Genomic DNA, 19,548 nt, shown 5'->3' with positions numbered 1-19,548 from the left:
AGGGATGTTGCTGCTTATGGATGTATTGCTGAAAAGAGAGATATGTTGCCGAAGCTTTTCGCCTTGCTCTCGTCAGGACAAACACAAGAATGCCAAATTTTGAATGCTCACATGATTGATACTACCAGAGAAAAGTAGTGCTGATTGGTTGGCAAGTCGACTCTTGATTGGCCAGAGCATTGCCATGGAAAAAGCAACAGGGTTCTCGGCAAGCAAAAGAAATACGTTCAAGCCTTGCGCCTTTTTTGAATTACCTGGGAGCTTGGGGAGTCCATAGTTCCCTGCTGCTTTTTCCATGACAACTCCTTGGCCAATTAGAGTTGACTTGCCAACCAATCAGCACCTTTTTCTCTGGTAGTATAAATTGCTGTGATTATTTGAAATTTGGCATTTGTATTTGCCCTGATGAGCACAACACAAAAAGCTTTGGCAATACGTCTCTTCTATCAGCAAATATTCAAGTCCTCTACTACCGAGCGACTATTTATGGAAGTGGATGAGCTGGGAGCATGGTAGGAAAACTGAGCAAAAGTTAAAGTTAAAAAGGACAGCCAGAGCACACACCCCTCTGGCATATTTTACTGCAGAAAGTAGGTCTAAAATGTATGAAGTTGACTGCTAGGACCTGTATATCTTAATTCGATCTCCTTACAGTTGTAAGAACTCACAATCAGAGGAGAAACATTCACAGCTTCATGAAGAGAATCCATCTGTCTGCATCTTTATCTGACTGAATGGAACCCTGGTACATAATGTCCAATGAATTACTGTCATCTGCTTTCAAATGCAACCTTGTAACGTCCTTCTGTCAGTCATGTGATGTTGAACATAAGAAATAGGAGCAGGAGTAGGCCATTTAGTCCCTCAAGCCTTCATAGCCATTCAATGAGATCATGGCAGTCTTCGAGTTCAACTCCCGTAGCCTGCCCTATCCCTGGCTCCCTTAGTGTCCAAAAACTCTTATCGATCTCAGCCTTGAATAAACTGACTCACAATTAAAAAGCAGAATACTGACTGATCATCTGTAACTCTCTGGGATAGAGAATTCCAAAGGTTCGCAACCACTCTGAGTAAAAAGAGATTCCCCTAAATAACCAACCCCCTATCCTGAGATTATGAACCCTGGTTCTAGATCTTTCAGCCTGGGGAAAGGGCCTTTCAGAATCTGCATTGTCAAGTCCTTTAAAATTGTTTTATAGATTTCAACGAGATCACCTCTCATTTTTCTAAACTCCAGAGAATATAGGCCCATTCTGCTCAATCTGTTTGTTGAACAGCCCTCCCAGGAATCAATCTAGTGAACATTTGCTGCATCCCTGTAAGACAGGTACATCCTTCCATTAGTAAGAATAGGAAAGCAGAATATGTTTTTTTGAAAAGTTAGAGAACAGTAAAGATTGGTATTCGGAGGATTTGGGTATCTTTGTCCATGACTCACATAATGTTAACATTCAAGTAGAGCAAGCATTTAGGAAGTTGATGGTGTTAACTGTATGCAGTACTCCAGGTGGGGTCTCACCAAAGCCCTGTACAATTGCAGCAACACTTCCTTACCCTTCTAATCCAACCCCCTTCCAATTAAAGCGAACAGACCATTTTCCTTCATAATGAGTTGAATGACCAGTTGATTTTGTTTTTGGTGGGAGGAGTGTCAGCTAACTTACACTAGAGAAGCTCAATGCTCTTCCTTAGTGCCACGTGATCTATTAGGAGTGACTTTTCAACTTTACATTCGAGCTGTGGAGCCTCACCCAGTAGGAGCACGCTTTCAAAATTCAGGCAGGAAGTGCCTCCCATTTCCTGAGCGTTTAAATACTAAATCATAGACAGCATACATCTGAAGCTCTGCTCCGTGGGTGGGGTTCCCTGTGCAGAGCTCCAAATCAGGACATTATCTTGTTAGTGTCTGACCAAAGCACAGGACTTTCAGCATCTCATATCAAAATCCAGCATATCTGACAAGGCAGCATTCCTCAGTACTGCAATGACGTGTCAACCTGGATTATGGGGTGGGAATTTTCAGACTTTCAGAAGCCCCAAAGCCATTTAACGCTCCAGGGAGTGTTAATCGGTTGGAGACTGGACTTCCACCCCTCACTCAGGAGGAAGACCCGCCTGAGAGAGCTGTCGGCCAATCAGATTGGCCGCAGCTCCGGAGTCCCAGTGACAACAGTGGCCAGGACTGGGACTACATGCAGTCCCCATAGTCCAGAACCAGGTAAGTGCAGGGGTGCAGGGGGTGGTCTTACGGCGTGGATGGGAGATGAGGTCAGAGGGGGTGTGGGGGGTCTTGATGGAGATGCTGGGAGGTAGTGAGCACCCATTGGGGGCAGACCGTGGGGGGAGGTTTCTGATGTGGAAAGAGGGCCCTTGTGGAAGGTGCGCCCACCCCCCCCACTGCCTTCCCGTCTAAGCAGGGTGACCTGCCAGGCTTTACCTGCCCCCCTAGCCCTGAACTCCTCCCACCAGCCTCAAAATTGAGGCTGGGCAGGAAGCCACTTAAAGTCCTCAATTGGGGCCTTGGCCAACCCACGTGAGATTGGGAACGGGTCGGAGATGGTCGGGAGGGTGGCGGGAAGTCTGCCAGGGAATTTTATGAGCCACCGGAACTGCAAATCCAGCAGCAGAGGACCGTAAAGTTATGCTCACGTACTCATGGCCTTGAAGTGGGGCTTGAACCCACAACCTTTTGATTCAGTGAGAGCGCTGTTGCCTGTAACATACTTCCAAAAGTGGCATCTGTCACCTGTGCAAACACACGTTTTTAATATTGTAATCAATCTGTGAAAAATATGTAAAATCAGATGTTTGGGGTGAATTTAAAAGGTAGAGTTTTACGGCAGTGGGATTTTACATTCCCACCGAAGTGAATGGAGTTTAAAATGGCTCGCCGGATATAATGGCCCCATACCCGCTATGACAAGGCCGTAAGATCCTGGCCGAAGACTTACAGCATTTTCTCTTGATTGATTACTTCTCGTAATCTGACTCCTTTTCTAAAGCCCTAGTGTGGGTCCAATTTAATACCGCACTCCCTGTTCAATATTTTCAGTTTAAAAGCACTCCCTACTCAGCCCTTGTTTTTGCTCCTTGTTTCCATCTCCGTTTGTCTCTAGATCCAGTATAAAAATGGCCAGTCCGTTGTCGAGGTCGATGGGCGAGCCACCAAGAAGCTGATCACCAACCTGGAACCGGACAAGGAGTACTCCTTCGTGCTGACAAACCGCGGCAACACAGTGGGTGGCCTGCAGCAAACGGTGTCGGCTCGCACAGCCCCTGCCATCCTGGGCAGCAAACCTTATCTCATCAAGAAGGTGGAACCCGATGGGACTCTGATGGTCCGGATGCCCGAGGTGGAGACGGTGACCCCAGTCATGTAAGAAACTGCCTAACAGAAAATATTCAAACTGAGTCACAGTCATCTGTTTTGTCAGAGGGATGGGATAGCAGCGCTTAACTAAGTGGTTTTAATTTGTATATGTATTTTTAATTGCTCTCCCTCTCTTTGTCTCTGCTTGGGCACATCACATCCATTCGAACCCTGTCCTCATTCAACCATACAAGTGCACTCTGCAGCAGTAAAAGCCACTGGATAACAATTAGGAGTTTGCTGGTTCCTGCCCCCACCCCCGAGTACCACCTCATACAGGGGAACTGAGGCCAGGGGAAGTGATCCAATTACTATCCCAATTAAGATCAACTATCTGAACACAGCCTCAGGTTCAAACCTAGACCTTCCTGGTCTTCAATGCCAGGTACTGCAGTACTTTAATCATTGGTACAAAAGCAGACTACTGTGAATGCTGGAAACCTGGGGCTGAATTTTCCCCCTGTCGGGGGGGGCGGGGGGTTGTGTTGTGTGGGGGCGGGCGGGGGTGGGGGCGGGCACAAACCCGATCACCACCCCCGATCGGGGACACGCCGCCATTTTACGTGGGCAGGCCAATTAAGGCCCAACCAGTGTGACGCTCGCCTGGAAGTGCTGAGTGCTCCCTGTGTGTGCGGCGGGGTAGGGGGGGAGAATTCCCTGAGTCGTTCCCTGTGCTCTTTCACGCACATGCAGAGATCTCTCTAAGGCACGGAAGTGTCTCAGGGAGATTGGTTTGACATGTGTAAGTTTAAATGAAGGGAAATAAAAACTTTTAAAACCTGTCCCCTTATGTGACACTGTCACATGAGCTGGGACATGTGAAAGAATTATTTTAAAAATCTTTATTGGCTTATAAAACACTGTATGAAACCTCATCCCGCCCATGGATGAGGTTCCATGAAAAATGCAAAGATCGCCTGGGCTCTTCACCTGCCTGCCAACCTTAAGGCTGGACAGGCAGCTCAGCTAATTGAATTAATTCCTATTTAAATGGCCTTAATAGGCCTTTGACAGTTTGGCGGGCGCGCAGCCAAGTCAGCTGGGCGCCCGCCGAACTAAAAATCTAAATGACGTCAGGACGCCTGCCCAACGTCACCATGCGTCATTTTACGCGTTGGCAAGCGGGCACCACCCCCGCTCGCCAACCGGAGAATTCTGCCCCTGGAATAAAAACAGAAAGTGCTGGAAATACTCAGCAGGTCCTGCAGCATCTGTGGGGTGAAACAGTGTTAATGTTTCAGTTATTATTAGGCCGTTGAGCAGTCCCATCTTTGCTACATTACCTATTTCTGATATCCTGACGAAACCCTGAAGCCTCTCTTTCCCCAGGGCCGTCTGTACAGACAGCTGGCCTTCCGTACATAATGCATGGGGAGGGTGAGGTTCTCACATTCTCAAGGCGCACATACATTAATCCATCATGTAGTGTTTCAATGTCTTTTGCAATGGAATAAACCTGATTGCCAGCTGCCTTCCTGTGTCATCTTGGTTTTTTCAAGTTGTGAGGTGCATGTTTTCACCTTGTGTTTCAGAGCCTATTACATCATCGTGGTCCCACTGAAAAAATCTCATGGCAAGTTTGTCAACACCTGGCACAGTCCTGACGAAATGGATCTGGAAGAGGTGCGTAGGCAAATGTTTCCTTCCTTGTCCCCCTTGTTTTTAGTGTAGCAAATGGTCCTGAAGCCAGGCAGCATGTGTTCTGAGCCTTCATTCTGCTCCCCAGCAGTTTTCTCCACCCCGCCCTTATATCCAGAAGATTCCTATGATAACGTGCCATTATCAAAGTGGGTATTCCATGTGTGTGAGCCCATCAACACCCATGGAGATCATCACAGCTGATTCAGTGTGGTCCTCTCACCACATGCGTGCTCGTTCACGTGCACACACACACTCACTCTCTCTCTCTCTTACCCACACACACTCACTCTCTCTCTCTCTCTTACCCCCTCCCACACACACACACTCACACTCTCTCTGTCTCTCTCTTGTTACCCACACACACACTCACTCTCTCTCTTACCCCCCCCACACACACACACTCACTCTCTCTCTCTGTTACCCACGCACACACTCACTCTCTCTCTCTCTTACCCGCCCCACACACACACACTCACACTCTCTCTCTCTCTCTTGTTACTCACACACACACTCACTTTCTCTCTCTTACCCACCCCACACACACACACTCACTCTCTCTCTCTCTGTTACCCACACACACACACTCGCACTCTCTCTCTCTCTCTCTCTTTCTCACTCTTTGTAGCACATTGCTGAGTAGCCTGAACCCTGGCTGATTTTCTCCTCCCAGACTAAGTAGATTTGAAGCCAATTGTAGCACTGCAACCTGAGCTAACTCAGTACAAGCCGCAGATGCCATCTTAGTCTCTTCTGGTCTGTATAATTTAATATCACGATGGGGTGATGCATTTACCCAATGAGCCATGAGGAGTAAGACGGGAGAGCCAGAAACAAATGAAGAGTTTCATCAATGTGAGGATATGTTTAGCTGTCTGAGTCGAATGGATTTCTTTGTTTGTTCCAACATATAATTGGTGTGTGAGAGGCTGCGTAACAGTTGAAAGGTGCTTCTATGCATCCTGCTGCTCAATGCTGCTATCCTGGAACTCACCTGATCTGTAGTAAGCTACTCATGTAAACCTGGCCCTATAATAGGGAATCTTAACCTTTAGGAGCAGAGGGCCCAGACCCGTTTCAGACAGCCGGTGATTTTGCTTTGTGTGAGCCCTGTGTTCCACATTTACCATGTGACTCAAATATTTAAACAAAATATTCCCAAAGGTCACAGGACTTGAGTGTGGCAATAAATATGTTGTCCCTTAGTTTACTCAAAGAGAAAAATATACAATTGTGTGAATGGCAAAGAAACCAAAAGAAACCAAAACCTCTTCTACTCAAATGGGGATTGGCGTACCATCTGAAAACGAAAAAACAGTAATAGACTTAGTACCACACTGGGTGATGTATTTACTATCTGAAAAAGAAAAATAATCAAATTCTCATGCATAAAACATTGGTTGCCTTCTCCTCAATCTCTGTATCCAGTCTTCAGCTGCTGTTCTCAACCTATTCAAGTCTCTCTGCCTCAACCCACTGTTACCTACTGCCCCTGCCCCGAGTCTGGTCTGTCCCTTTCTCCCTGACTGCTCAGTCTGGTCTGTCCCTTTGCCATTCACTGTCCTGTAATTCACAGTCCGTTGTGGTCCACCCATGCATATTACACTGGCTGCTGTTTGTATGTCGTCCCCACCACTGCACTCTCCCTCTCGCCCATAATCTTCCCCCCTTCCACCATCTTCTGGCCCTATTTGGTAAGAGAGCTGAATGCACATTGCTGAAATGAGACTGAGGGAACCTTGCGCAGCATTGAGTTGCATCTAGGTGACCTATCACGTAGTCAGGTTAATAATTTTCAGATGGGGCACCTATTATGCTTTGTTCCATTCTTTTGGTTTTTATGCCATTCACAAGATCCCTTTCTGCTTACCCAAATATGTAATTTCTTTTTGATTCCAGCTCCTTCAGGACCTCACCCTGCGCCGGCGCAGAAGCCTCCGGCCACGGCGGCAACTAGGCCACTCCAAGCCCTATGTAGCAGCCCGCTTTGATGTTCTCCCACGAGAGTTCATTCTCGGTGACCAGCGGTTTTATGGTGGGTTCGAAAACAAGCCACTGGAGCAGGGTAACAAATATGTATTCTTCGTCCTGGGTGTCCTGGACATCCCAGAAGCGGTGAGTGAATGTCTTTTGATAAAACTTATAGCAAACATCTCACCTCCTCTCCTGCTTTCAGCGGTGTCATCCATCTCATGTGACCCCAAAATCATCCCCATATCCCCACAACCCCATTCCTACAACCTTCCCACTACATCCTCCTCAGCTTCTGTTCCTTTTCTCCAATTCTCTCCCCGGGTGTGAGTAACAGAAATACCAGGGGTCTGTATTGGGCACTTGACTGGAGGTAGGGTACCTTGTTGGAGAAGAGTCGAAGGAACTTTGCTCTGCCACTGGATGTGCTATACATCTATAAAGAATCTTTAACATAGTGAAACATCTCAAGGCATCTCACAGAACATGGCACTGAACCATATAAAGAGATATTAGGACAGGTGACCAAATGTTTGGTCAAATAGGTGGGCTTTAAAGAGCATCTTAAAGAGGAGAGAAGAGGGAGGTAGAGAGATTTAGGGAGATAATTCCAGAGCTTTGAGCCCAGGCAACTGAAGATGCAGCAGCCAATGGTGGAGCAATGAACTCCAGACCTTGAAGTCATTGCCTGCAACACTCAGTGCCCAAAGTGAATAAAACATACTGTTCAACATCATAAATAGTTAAAAAGTATGATCTTCCTCCAACCTCCCTCTGGCTGGCCGGTGTCATCCACCACCATCCTAGCAGGCAGTTAAGCTGCTCCAGTTAACTGGATAGCATTCAACAAGGAAAGATGTGTCTCTTGTCCATATTTAAATGGCCAAGAGTTACTGTGTTAGAGAAACTTGTCCTTAAAAGAGCATAGGATACAGACTTTTTGACGGATTGTCAAGGGACAGATTGTTATACAGATTCCAGCCCTAACGTTTCAGATAGAATACAATCTATGCTGATACCTGATAACTTAGTAATGACACTTGAGGGCAGGTCCTGGTCTGACCTTGAAGATTCCCTGTTGTGTAGACTGTACAGCACAGAAAAGGAGCATTTTTCCCAACTGGTCCGTTTTTCACCTTTCCTCATCTAACCCTATCAGCAGAACCTTCGATTGCATTATCCTTCATGTGTTTAGCCAGCTTCCCCTTAAATGCCTTTTGTCTCAACTACCCCTTGTGGTAGTGAGTTCCACATTCTCATCACTCTCTGGGTGAAGATATTTCTCCTGAACTCCCCATTGGATTTACTAGTGATTATCAGATATTCATGGCCTCTAGCTTTGGTCTAATCTAAGGAGCAGCCCCATATATTTTGGCCACACTCAGCTCAATTGGATCCCTATGCCTTAGGTACCGAGCAGTCCATGAATTATTTTGGGTTTTTTTATTATAGAAGCAGGCCCTCACTGCCTTTTTTGGTAACTCTTCATCTTTGTAATCCAAATTCCTTGCTTTTTTTCCATATCCCTTAATTTGCTTGCTTCCCAGTTAAATATTCACTGTGCATCTTTGCCCTTCTAGAACAGTATGCTTAACATGCTCTCAACCCTCTGGTGCAAATTAGCTTTTCTAGGATTCACTTTTAAGCGGCTTATATTGAATTATAAAAGTATATTCTTTGTACTGGATTGCTGTGGAGAAGCAAAGAGGTTTATCCCTACCTGTCCCATTTATTAGGTTCCATAAGGTAGAAACTGCTGTTATCATACGATAGCTTAATGCACTTATGTTAAATCTCCCTCTCTGCTATTGTATTTTAAAAGTGTCAATGGTACTGTTACAGTAGCAGAGGAATTTGCTTTGAGTATGTCAAACAATCATGCAGGAACATCACGGACTGTAATGCCTCACGTCATTTATGTTCTCCTGTTGCCATGACTGAATATTTTAAAATTGCAGCTGCTTTCAATATTTGGGTATCCTGTTCTATTTCTCACTGCTTTGATTTATTTTGACTTCTTTGAAAATCTTTGACTGCTTTCTGAAGCAATATTATTCAACGAGGGAGTATGTGCATGAACTGTCTGACTGTCATGCTCTATCATTGTAATTACAGAAAATGTTTGCTGCGAGTCCGTACTCCGACCCCATCCTTTCAGCAGACCCTGACCCGCAGCCCATTATCGATGGAGAAGAGGGTCTGATCTGGGTTGTGGGCCCAGTGCTGGCAGTGGTCTTCATCATTTGCATTGTAATTGCCATCCTACTATACAAAAAGTAAGCAAAGCTCTATGAATGGGATTAGGGTGGGTTAGGTAGGTTGGTGCATTGGTTAGCAAGAACTGCATTTGGTATGATACAGGCAACTGGGGTAGTGGGGAATCGGCCATAGTTCATGTTCATTATTGCTACATATTAATCCTTCTGGGGAAGAGGGGTAAGATGGTGTGAGTGCGTGCCCGTGTTTGCGGAAGCTGAATGAAAACAAGTCCGGCCGTGATGCCCTGATCATCAAACAGCTTTCTGACAGTCAAAGTCTAGTTTCACACTCAGCCATGCCCAGTTTGGTGAGGTGCTGAATTGTGTTTCTTTGTCTCTCCTCCCCTCCTCTCCTGAAGGCACTGATTCTCTGTTGGGTCCAGTTTTCTAGGTGAATGGCAGCCTTCCAATACCATACCCAACATTCCCGCATGCATGAACCTCGAAATAGAGTGGCAGCAAGCTATCTGCGGGGTGTGCAGTGAGCAAACCACAGCCCAGCCTGATCCTCACCCAACCTGCACACACACACACCACACCCCTGCCACACACACACACACCACACACCCGCCACACACACACACCGCACCCCTGCCACACACACACACACACACACACACCGCACCCCTGCCACACACACACACACCGCACCCCTGCCCCACACACACACACCGCACCCCCGCCACACACACACACCGCACCCCCGCCACACACACACACCGCACCCCCACCACACACACACACACACCGCACCCCTGCCACACACACACACCGCACCCCCGCCACACACACACACACCGTACCCCCGCCACACACACACGCCGCACCCCCGCCACACATACACACACCACACCCCCGCCACACGCACACACACACAATCACAAACACACACCCCACACACACACACATATAATGATCATTTGGGAGAGTGAACTCTGCCTGTTTCCCCTTGTCCTCCCCCTGTTGGTACAATATTTTTATAACAACCAATAATGATACAGGTTTCTTAATAGTTAACCTGCCACATTCACTGTTTGCCATAAATTATTTTTTATTCACTTGGGGTGCACTATGGTATGTCTTAAACAAAATATCTTGCCATCTTAACCATTTATGTATAAACAAAGAACTGAGAGCTTATAGAACTGAGATCATGTGGGTGTTCACTGCACTGTGAGAGGGCCAGAGCAGTGGCTGTGCAAACTTTAAGAACATTGCTGAAACAGGAAGCATTGAAAAAGAAATGCAGAGCTTTGGACGATGCTTGTTAATTAGACATGGCTGAATGACTAGATCCTGTGAACAGTTCATCACATCTTAATGAAATGCGTTTAAGTCAGTTATTGGTTCTGATACTTAAATTTAATCTGTGTGGGAGTCTTGTTCTGCTTTTGGTTCATTTTAATTTCAGAGCACAATTAAAAATTATGCAACAGATTTATTGACTGCAGTACTGATTGCTGTAGGTCTTTTGGGTAATGATGACCTGGAACTGAAAACCAGATTATCAGTCATGAACCTATGTTATGTAACACCAAACCTAGTTCTGTATGTGAAGTATGCTGCAATATTGCTGATGGGGCATAGTTTTTCGACAGGCCTGCAATCAGTAATAAAGATACTTAAAATGACCTCCTGAAACAGGTTAATCTGTTACTTTAGTCCACACCCTTGATGAATTCAGCGTTGGGATGCTACACATTTCATTTTGACTGAACAGTCCATTTTTTGAGCAAGCTGTGTGAAAATTTTCAAAATGTAAACTGAATAATATTTTTAAAACATATTCCTCTGTCCCCCCCTTCCTGTTTCCCCCAACCATTTCATTCCTTCTTTCTGTTCCTATCACCCTCTCCACCTACTTCTGACTCTCCTCTTTGTTTCCTTTATTGTCCCTCCTTCCTGTTCTCAGCCCAGCATCCTTCTTGTTTCCTGATGTTCTTCCTGCAGCCCAGTGACCTCTGGCCTCCTACTTTGGCCTGGACTTGGAAAAAAGCGACTTCCCTAAACCAGTCAGCTTTGGTTAGCTAAGACCACACTGCATCTTTGAAGTAAAATGCTTTTGTGAGGGGCCAGTTTCTTGAACTATGTTGGGGGACAGTGGGGTGGGACAATCCAGAAGTTATCCATAGATCTCTAGGCAGAATGAGGGAGAATTTAAATATCAGGCAATTGAAACTCCACCCACAGGCATTGACCATCTGATATTAACTTGCCCTTTCCAGCTTTTGGAGTTACTATATGCAGAAGCTAATTCTCTTGTGCTGCTCTTGAGCACTCTGCCCCATTTGATGCCATGACCTTCTAATGTGCCTTTTGTTGCTGACTGTTAGTTTTTACCGTGGACCCATTGACAGTATCCAAGCAAGTAGGCTTAGCCTGCCAGCCCTGCTGCATGATAATTGGGTTAATGATTGAAGGTGTGCTGCTGACTGCTGTATTGTGTATGTGTATTATTGCAGTTTGTATTGAAGCATTGACATGGTTCTTATCTTTCCCTTAATGCACTCATCATGGACAGCAAGCCTGACAGGTAAGCAAACATTTTAAATCTAAAACTTGGACAATTAAAACAATTAAGATAATTAAGACAAGGAAGTCTTAACAATGCACTTAGAAAAGCATTGTATGATTAGAACAAGTCAGCATGGTTCCACTAAAGTGAAATCCTGTTTGACAAATTTATTAGAGTTTTTTGAGGATGTAACTAGTAGGGTAGATAAAGGTAAGCCAATAGATGTAGTATACCTGGATTTCCAAAAGGCATTCGATAAGGTGCAGTAAAAAAGGTTAATAAGTAATATGAGGGCCCATGGAGTTGAGGGTAATATATTACCGTGGATAGGGGATTGGTTAACAGACAGAAAGCAAGAGAGTGGGCATAAACAGAGCATTTTCAAATTGTCAGGCAGTTGAAAGTGGAGTGCTGCAAGGATCAGTGGGGTCTCAGCTATTTACAATCTACTGACCGGATTTTCCAGCCCCGACACCAGCAGGTGTCATTGCAGGCCGGGCGGGAAAACTTGGAGAGCCATCAGAAGTCAACGGCTCTCCAAACTTTCCCATCCTCCCGGTGACGATGCCTGCCGTGCCAGAGCCAGTAAATCCCAGCCTATATTAATGACTTAGATGGAGAGTAATGTATCTAAGTTTGCTGATGATACAAAGCTAGGTCGATTCGTAAACAGTGGGGAGGACATGAAAAGGCTGCAAAGAGATATCGATATGTTAGGTGAGTGGGCAACAAGTTGGCAGATGGAGTATATTATAGGGAAGTATAAAGTTATTCACTTGGTCGTAAGAATAGAAAAGCAGAATTTTTTTAAAAGGTGAGAAACGTGTAAGTGTTGATGTTCAAAGACTCTTGGGTGCGCTTGTGCAAGGAACACAGAAAGTTAGCATGCAAATACAGCACCAACTAGGAAGGCAAATTGCACATTGGCTTTTATTGCAAGAGGATTGGAGTACAGAAATAAAGAAGTCCTGCTACAATTGTACAGGGTTTTGGTGAGTCCACATCTGGAGTACTGTGTGCAGTTTTGGCCTCCACAGTTAAGGATATACTTGCATTGGAGACCTTACAGCAGAGTTTCATTAAATTGGTCCCTGGGATGAGGATGTTGTACTATGATGAGAGGCTGAGTAAATTGAACTTATATTCTCTGGAGTTTAGAAGAATGAGAGGCGATCTCATTGAAACATACAACATATCAAGGAGCTTGACAGGATATGGCTTATGTGCACAGCAGACAGACACTGTATCTTTAAGAATGCATGGTGTTTATTTCATCACGACATCAGAGTATGTGATGTAACTGTATAAGAACCTCGGGCAGCATCTTGTACATTCAGTGTCAGCTAGTCAGTGTCAGTGTGTAAGTCGGTCAGTTCGTCAGTCTAGCATGTGCAACCAGTCTGTCTGTACACTAAACAAGTACTAGTAGCCCAGACACTACATGTACCCATGATGTATACATTACTGTCAATAGTTAGCTTTGTTCAATAAACCTTCGATGAGATCTTTACCACTTCGGGCCCATCCTCGACTCTTATGTTGCTTAAGATAGCATAAGAAAAATATCACATCAATAGGATAGAAACTGAGAGATTGTTTCCACTGGTCAGGGAGTCTAAAACACAAGGGCACACTCTCAGGTCAAGGAGCCAATTGTTTAGGACTGAAATGGGGGGGAAATTACTTCATTTAAAGATTCATATGAATCTTTGGAATTCCCTATCCCAGGGGGTTATGGGTGCATTTAAGGCTGGGATAGACAGATCTTCGGTCTCTCAGGGAGCCAGACACGGAAGAGGAGTTGAAATGCAAGATTAGCCATGATAGTGAATGGCAGAGCAGGCTCAATGGGCCATTTGGTCCACTCCTCCTCCTGTTTCTTGTGTTCTTGTGTTTTCTATCAATCTGCAGAATTATTGAAATTAGTAATAACTAGCTTTAACTGATCCTATCAGTTTTAATCGTTACAAAATGGTAATGTTTTCTTTTAGCTAAAAGCTGCTATAAGTTCATCACTGTATGTTACTGAGCACACTGGGTAATCACTGCATCACTCCCTCAGCCCTGCTGGGCTGATTTGAGAACCTAATTACAGAATCATTTTTGGTACAATTGAGTTGCAAAATCTCATCCTTTGCTTTAAGTTACTCTGATGTGCTAAATTGTGTGGAACAAAGCGCTGCAGGCAATCTGCCTGACAGGGTGGCTGGATGGCGTAGTGGAGTTGATACGGGTGCTTTATCTCTGGCTCAGGATGGAAGTCTTTGCTCTGTCCAATGGCCATTTTGATCCATGTAAAATAAACTTGGGCGATCTGAATCCACCTCCAATACAGTATGAAACTGCCTCTAACTTTACTGTCAGAGGCCCGGAAAACCTGATTTAGGAATCAGGAAAATACTGAACTCCAGATTATGAGGCACAAAAAGGGGAGCTTTACTTAGAAGCTGCGTTGCTATATCTTTCAAGGAGGCCATGGTGCTGAATCTGGGAGCCAGAAATGGAAATGATCCATTATTGAAGCACTAAAGTCCTTCCCCATATCAAGTACAAAATTCACACACAAAACTGATCTACATTTTTAGTGGCTGACAGCAGTGATTTATGTGTAACCGGTGCCCTTGGCAAATTTACAACCTAATTTTTTTTATTTGATACCAATGATAGAAAACGTAAGGAAAGTGATCCTAGAACAAAGTGCCTTCTCAACAATGCAGAGATGCCATCCCATCACCCCACGGACCCAGTAGAAATGAGGCGCATCAACTTCCAGACGCCAGGTAAAGATGAGGCCTTCTAACTGGCTGCACTGTGTGTTGGTGCAACAGAAATAATTGAAAATGTGCTTTTATTTTATTCGTGAACACCAAGTTCACAGTTTTAGTGTTTCCTCAGGCTCCCGCCTATCCTCGAACTATTGGGGAGCCTCTGAATAAAGGAAGGTCACTGGAGGCCTCAAAAACCAGGGGCTGGTGTAAGTTCCCTTTTCTGGGTGTCGGTGGCAGAGTTGCCTGAGCAAGAGTATTCTTTCCAGCAGCACAGGGCAATGCTTTGCAGCCCTGGACAGCTGGCAGGTAGTTATTGGGTAATGTTGGTGTACTTTTGAGCCAGTGAACCTAAATTCAGGGAAGGACTGAGGAGGGAAAATTAATTTGCAGCAGCACAATGTACGTACAGTGGACAATTCATTCCCTAAAAGTTTAAAGCTGATGTGTCTTAATTGCAAAAATTGCCTTTGGCCCTCTGAACCCCCCACTTCACTTCTCCCCTTGCATTTCCCCTAACCCAGCTTACCCTCCATAGAAGACCACATTAACAATGCTTTACCAGCCTGGATTCCGAATTAGTGTTGCCTATGCTCCTCCATATATTCTGCTAAATTGGGAGGTGGGGTATTCATTTGGGCCTTGACAAAATTGTTTGATGTCACAGAATGAGAATATGGTTCTTTTTTTTTTATTTGGCCGTAGTCGGAACCCAGCATACAAATAGCTCATGGCTAATCAGTCAAAAATAGGATTCTTTATGGAACAGGTTAATCTTTAGTCCAAGTTGCTCATGGGATCATGAGGATTGGGGCACTCAGCAAATCTGAGTGATAATAGGTCCCAGTCTTTAAGCTCTGCATATGAGGGCTGGAACTCAACAGTGATTATGGGAGAGACCAAACAGACTATATCCAGGATACCTTAGCTTCCTGAAGGTGACTTATTTATCAGCGTTTGATCTTTTCAAAGGCGCACTTGTCAGCCCAGTTGCAGATGCACGGTTTCTGAAGTTCAAAGGCTGGACTATTGTAGTGACATGGTTGCCATGCTGGTCAGTGGATCATATACAGAGTTATAATTTAGGGTGTTGTGCCATAGAGACACACACAAACAGCAATCATCATGAAGCAATAGAGATTCCCCATTCCCTTTCCACCAGCACTGGTACAGACCTGATATACACAGAGATTGACCACCCTGTCAAGAATATGCATGTTGTCTGACACATTTTGGACAGTAGATGTTTTGAACAATCTGCTAAGAGCTGGCCAAGCTCTAACCCTGTTTAGCCCCTAGAAAGAACCTGAATGGTAGAATATCATGGAGCTCAAATTGTGGTATCTGTTGGATTGGCAGAACTAATTATACCTAGTTCCCTGGACTTCCCTGACCCCTTCCATAGGCTGTCTCAAGCTTGTGTTTCCCCCTTGGACTCTGTGAGGATCTGCAAACAGTATTGCTACCACCTTCCTGTGTTTCTAACCTGGTTAGGGGTTTACAGTATGGAAAATGAGTATTTGAGGATAGCCAGCTGAAGGTAGGCCCAAGATGCAAGACATTGCAAGGGTTATAGTTTCCCACCGTTAGCCTGGCAAGGCATTTCGATGGACAGAGGAAAGCCAACTTGCAGCATCTTTGACCATCTACTAGCAGATTTGTCAAGAGTTGGAGTGGTGAAGGACCAGGAGCCTGATGTATGCCTAAGCTCTCCATCATGGAATGCTGTGTGGTGTGGGAGCATTTAAAATGAAGAGCAGAGACTTCATTCAGAGTGAAGGAAAGTGGATAGTTGGTCTCTGTTGAATGTTGTAGGAGATGAAGTAATTTCAAATCTGAACTCTCTTAAATCTTATCTATCAAATATTGAAATATGTGGATTTTTAATGTGACACCTCAGGATAAATTATTGACAGGGGTGTCCTCACAGATGCCTGAGAAACATGATTCATGACCAAATCTTAACTTGTCAGTAAAAACCTTCCACCAAATAATTAATGAAACAACCACCCAGAAATTAATGGTTTGTTCAACAGAGATTACTTTTTGGGAAACGTTTGGCAACCTCAGTTGTGTCATTAATAGGGTCCCATTGTACAGGAGACTACAAAGATGCTGCAAAAGCATCATCATGGAATAGTGGCCCAAAGGTTTGGACTCACAATTCCCCAGAGCTGAGGCACCAATTCCAACCATGGAGGCGTGAAGTAAACAGGGAAAGAGAGACAAAACAGGAGGCATTCAGGCGTATTCCTGCACACCCCTTACTGGTCAACTAGAAAACAGCCTAACCGGAGAATAGGAATGGGTTACTAGCACATCTGGTTGAGGCAGCCACGGAGAAAAGCACGGTATAACACAAGATTTATTGTTCAAAAAAAGATGCTGCTGTTTTGGAAGATCCCATCACAAAGAAGAATATTTTACTACATATTACAAAGTTATCATGCAAGTCCATTTTGAGACATACTGTGTTTTTAAAGAAGTAACTATGTTGGATCGGAGAATACACTGCTTGCAGATGTCCACATTTGTGATTGGACAGTTGATTTTTCACAAATCATTGGCTATGCCATTATCTTGGGAAATCCAGTGAACCAATCATTTGGCCTGTTTGAGGAGTTTCTTGATATTTATCAATAAATTCAAAAGGCGGTTTCATCATCCAGGTTTGGCAACACCAGATATCTGTTTGTGGTAATGCATGGTGGGTAAATGATGTAACAGGGAACCAAATACTCAACAAGCTTTGATTGTTCTACATTAGTCAATGGCTTTTCTGGCATCACATGCACACTGAATGCCAAGGAATTCAGTAATTGGTCACTGTTTCCAGGTCTCGCAACAAAATGTCAGCTGGATTTAACTGGGGTAATTAATAGTTCCTCCAGTTCTGGTGATTAGACCTAAGCCAGCCAAAAGCGGAATTGGCAATATTGACCATGTAAACATGGCTGCTGAGTCGGTGCCCCCATCTACATTACATGGTTTCTTCTGGAACACATTACAAAAGATTCAACTTAGGGGAGAAATCAATTTAGGCTCACACCCTGGCCACCTGGGAGTGCAATCAATGTGAGGTAGGTTTGGGGGTGACCTGAGTATGGTGATGTGATTCGGCCTGGTGCTGTGTCTCACCTGTATCTTGAGTGCCTGTATATCTAGTTTAAATGTGCAGCAGTTCAGGGTGGTTGGTTCTCAGAGATCATAGTCCCTCTGTTTTTAATCCCTGTTCCTGAGTTAATGAACTAGATCATGGATGCTGCACATACCAGGTTCCAGTCCCAGGTTCAGTCCCTGCTTTGTGCTGAGTTGAATCTTCTCAGACCAGCTACACAAAAGTGCTACAATTGGCTCCTTTGTCCCTCAGGTAGAGAATGGGAAGTCAAACAGCGATCCTGCTCCTCACCAGTATACTGTGAGACCTGATGGGGAAATTTGTAGTTAAGGCCATTTGATAAGGCCAGGATTATGATGCCCTCTCAGCCAGCTTCCCGTTAACACTCAATTAAGGCTCATGCATCAAGGTACTAGAAGGCTTCTGATGTCAGTGGAATTGTGCTCCAGGGAGAGCCAATGCCTTCAGGAAAGGAGGGGAGAAAACGGATGGGGTGAGGAAAGGATTGCCACCCCCTCCAGGGTTATGTTGGAGACTCCAGGGGGAGTTAAAGATTAATCTCCAGAACACTGCTGCCAGCAACCCAAGAAAAATTGCATATGGGCAAAAATTGTGTGTATTTTCATTTAGTTTAATTAATTATAAAAGCATTAGATTAAGGATTTTTAAAAAAGGCTTCTTAACTGATTAGGGCGGGCGAGGTGGGAGGGTGTGTGATGACACCTCCAGAATTACATCCAACCTGAGTTGGCAACCCCGAATGGGGGTCAGGCTAGGAGAGCACATATTGAGAGTCTGATTGTGGACTCCATCCTGCCATTTGTCCACTCTTGATCCCCATATCTTGCCAGAACCCTACTCCACCCCGGATCAGCTGACTTCATTGTCATTCTGGGTACCAGCCCTCGTAATTTGGGCTCCCGGCGTTTCAGGCAGTCCCCCTCGGACATGGTTACAGCGGTTTTGTTTAAAACAAAGCGAGCCACTGGAAAGAGAAGGAAAAGAGCAAGAGGTAAGAAAGTCTTAACAAATGGTTTTCAGAGGGCCAGATTGGAGTCCGACTGTTTACTCATGCATTTGTTTGTTTGTTTGAGTTCCTGTTTTATTTTCTGTTATCTCCCCCTTGAGTTGCATTCTGCCAACCTGTAGGTTTAAGTGTGTTCACGTGCTGATGTTTCTTTTTCACAGAATCTGTTGTCAGCAGCCCCCTCAGTGAACCCGAATTTGCAAGTTAGTTCCCACTTGCACTTTATGTCTATCGTTTTGTTGACTTATATAATTTTGTTATGTTTTGTTTTTAATATATTGTGTGTATGTATATATATATAGATATAGATTTATTTATAATATAGATATATACACACATGTATAATCTATGTTCCTTATCCACTTCTTTGTGTATTTTTTAATGTGTTTCTCTCTTGAGGCTCCTTGGCTGCTCATTGGCTAAGCTTTTAGCTCCTCACACTTTTGCATGACTGTTTGTTTGAAATGTTAACCCTTTCCAGCCCAGGGTTGTCTGCAGATCTGTGGCTTCATCAGTTTCATCTGGTGGTCATATGGCCTTTAGGATGTTTGCGGTTGAGGTGGGGGGTGGGGGCGTGGTGGTAAGGAGGGCAAGAGGGAGGTATTCCTCATCTGGAGGATAAGATTCCAGGTGCCAGCCTTTGGGCCACTGAGAATGGATTTGGATTTGTTGTCCATAGCGTGGTTTCTGCCATTAACTCACAACAGCAGTGACGGCAAAGGATGTTCACACATCAACGCACAAGTAGTCGTTCACTTTTTGGGAAGGAGGGTGGTGTTCAATTTTTGCCCCAATTCAGATTGATTTGGATTCAGAAAACCAAGCTGACCCCTGACCTGTGACATAACCTCTGTCAGAGAATTTCCACACATATCACCTCTGACCC

The 19,548-nt window shown here is 44.7% G+C and overlaps 1 protein-coding gene across 1 annotated transcript in view; it reads left to right on the top strand.

Annotated features, from left to right (window-relative positions):
- Positions 1-19,548, top strand: part of LOC144688768 (receptor-type tyrosine-protein phosphatase delta-like) — a 455,185-nt gene that overhangs the window by 340,386 nt on the left and 95,251 nt on the right. Inside the window, exons 17-23 of the mRNA XM_078555681.1 lie at positions 3,117-3,376; positions 4,903-4,993; positions 6,908-7,123; positions 9,095-9,255; positions 11,759-11,770; positions 14,420-14,532; positions 18,824-18,865. Coding sequence (XP_078411807.1) covers positions 3,117-3,376; positions 4,903-4,993; positions 6,908-7,123; positions 9,095-9,255; positions 11,759-11,770; positions 14,420-14,532; positions 18,824-18,865 — 895 coding nt within the window. The remainder of the gene's footprint in view (positions 1-3,116; positions 3,377-4,902; positions 4,994-6,907; positions 7,124-9,094; positions 9,256-11,758; positions 11,771-14,419; positions 14,533-18,823; positions 18,866-19,548) is intronic.

This window comes from Cetorhinus maximus, chromosome 13, assembly GCF_964194155.1.
Source record: "Cetorhinus maximus chromosome 13, sCetMax3.hap1.1, whole genome shotgun sequence".
NCBI lineage: Eukaryota > Metazoa > Chordata > Chondrichthyes > Lamniformes > Cetorhinidae > Cetorhinus > Cetorhinus maximus.
Note: the sequence above shows the minus strand (reverse complement) of the source record. Positions and strands in the feature narration are given on the sequence as shown.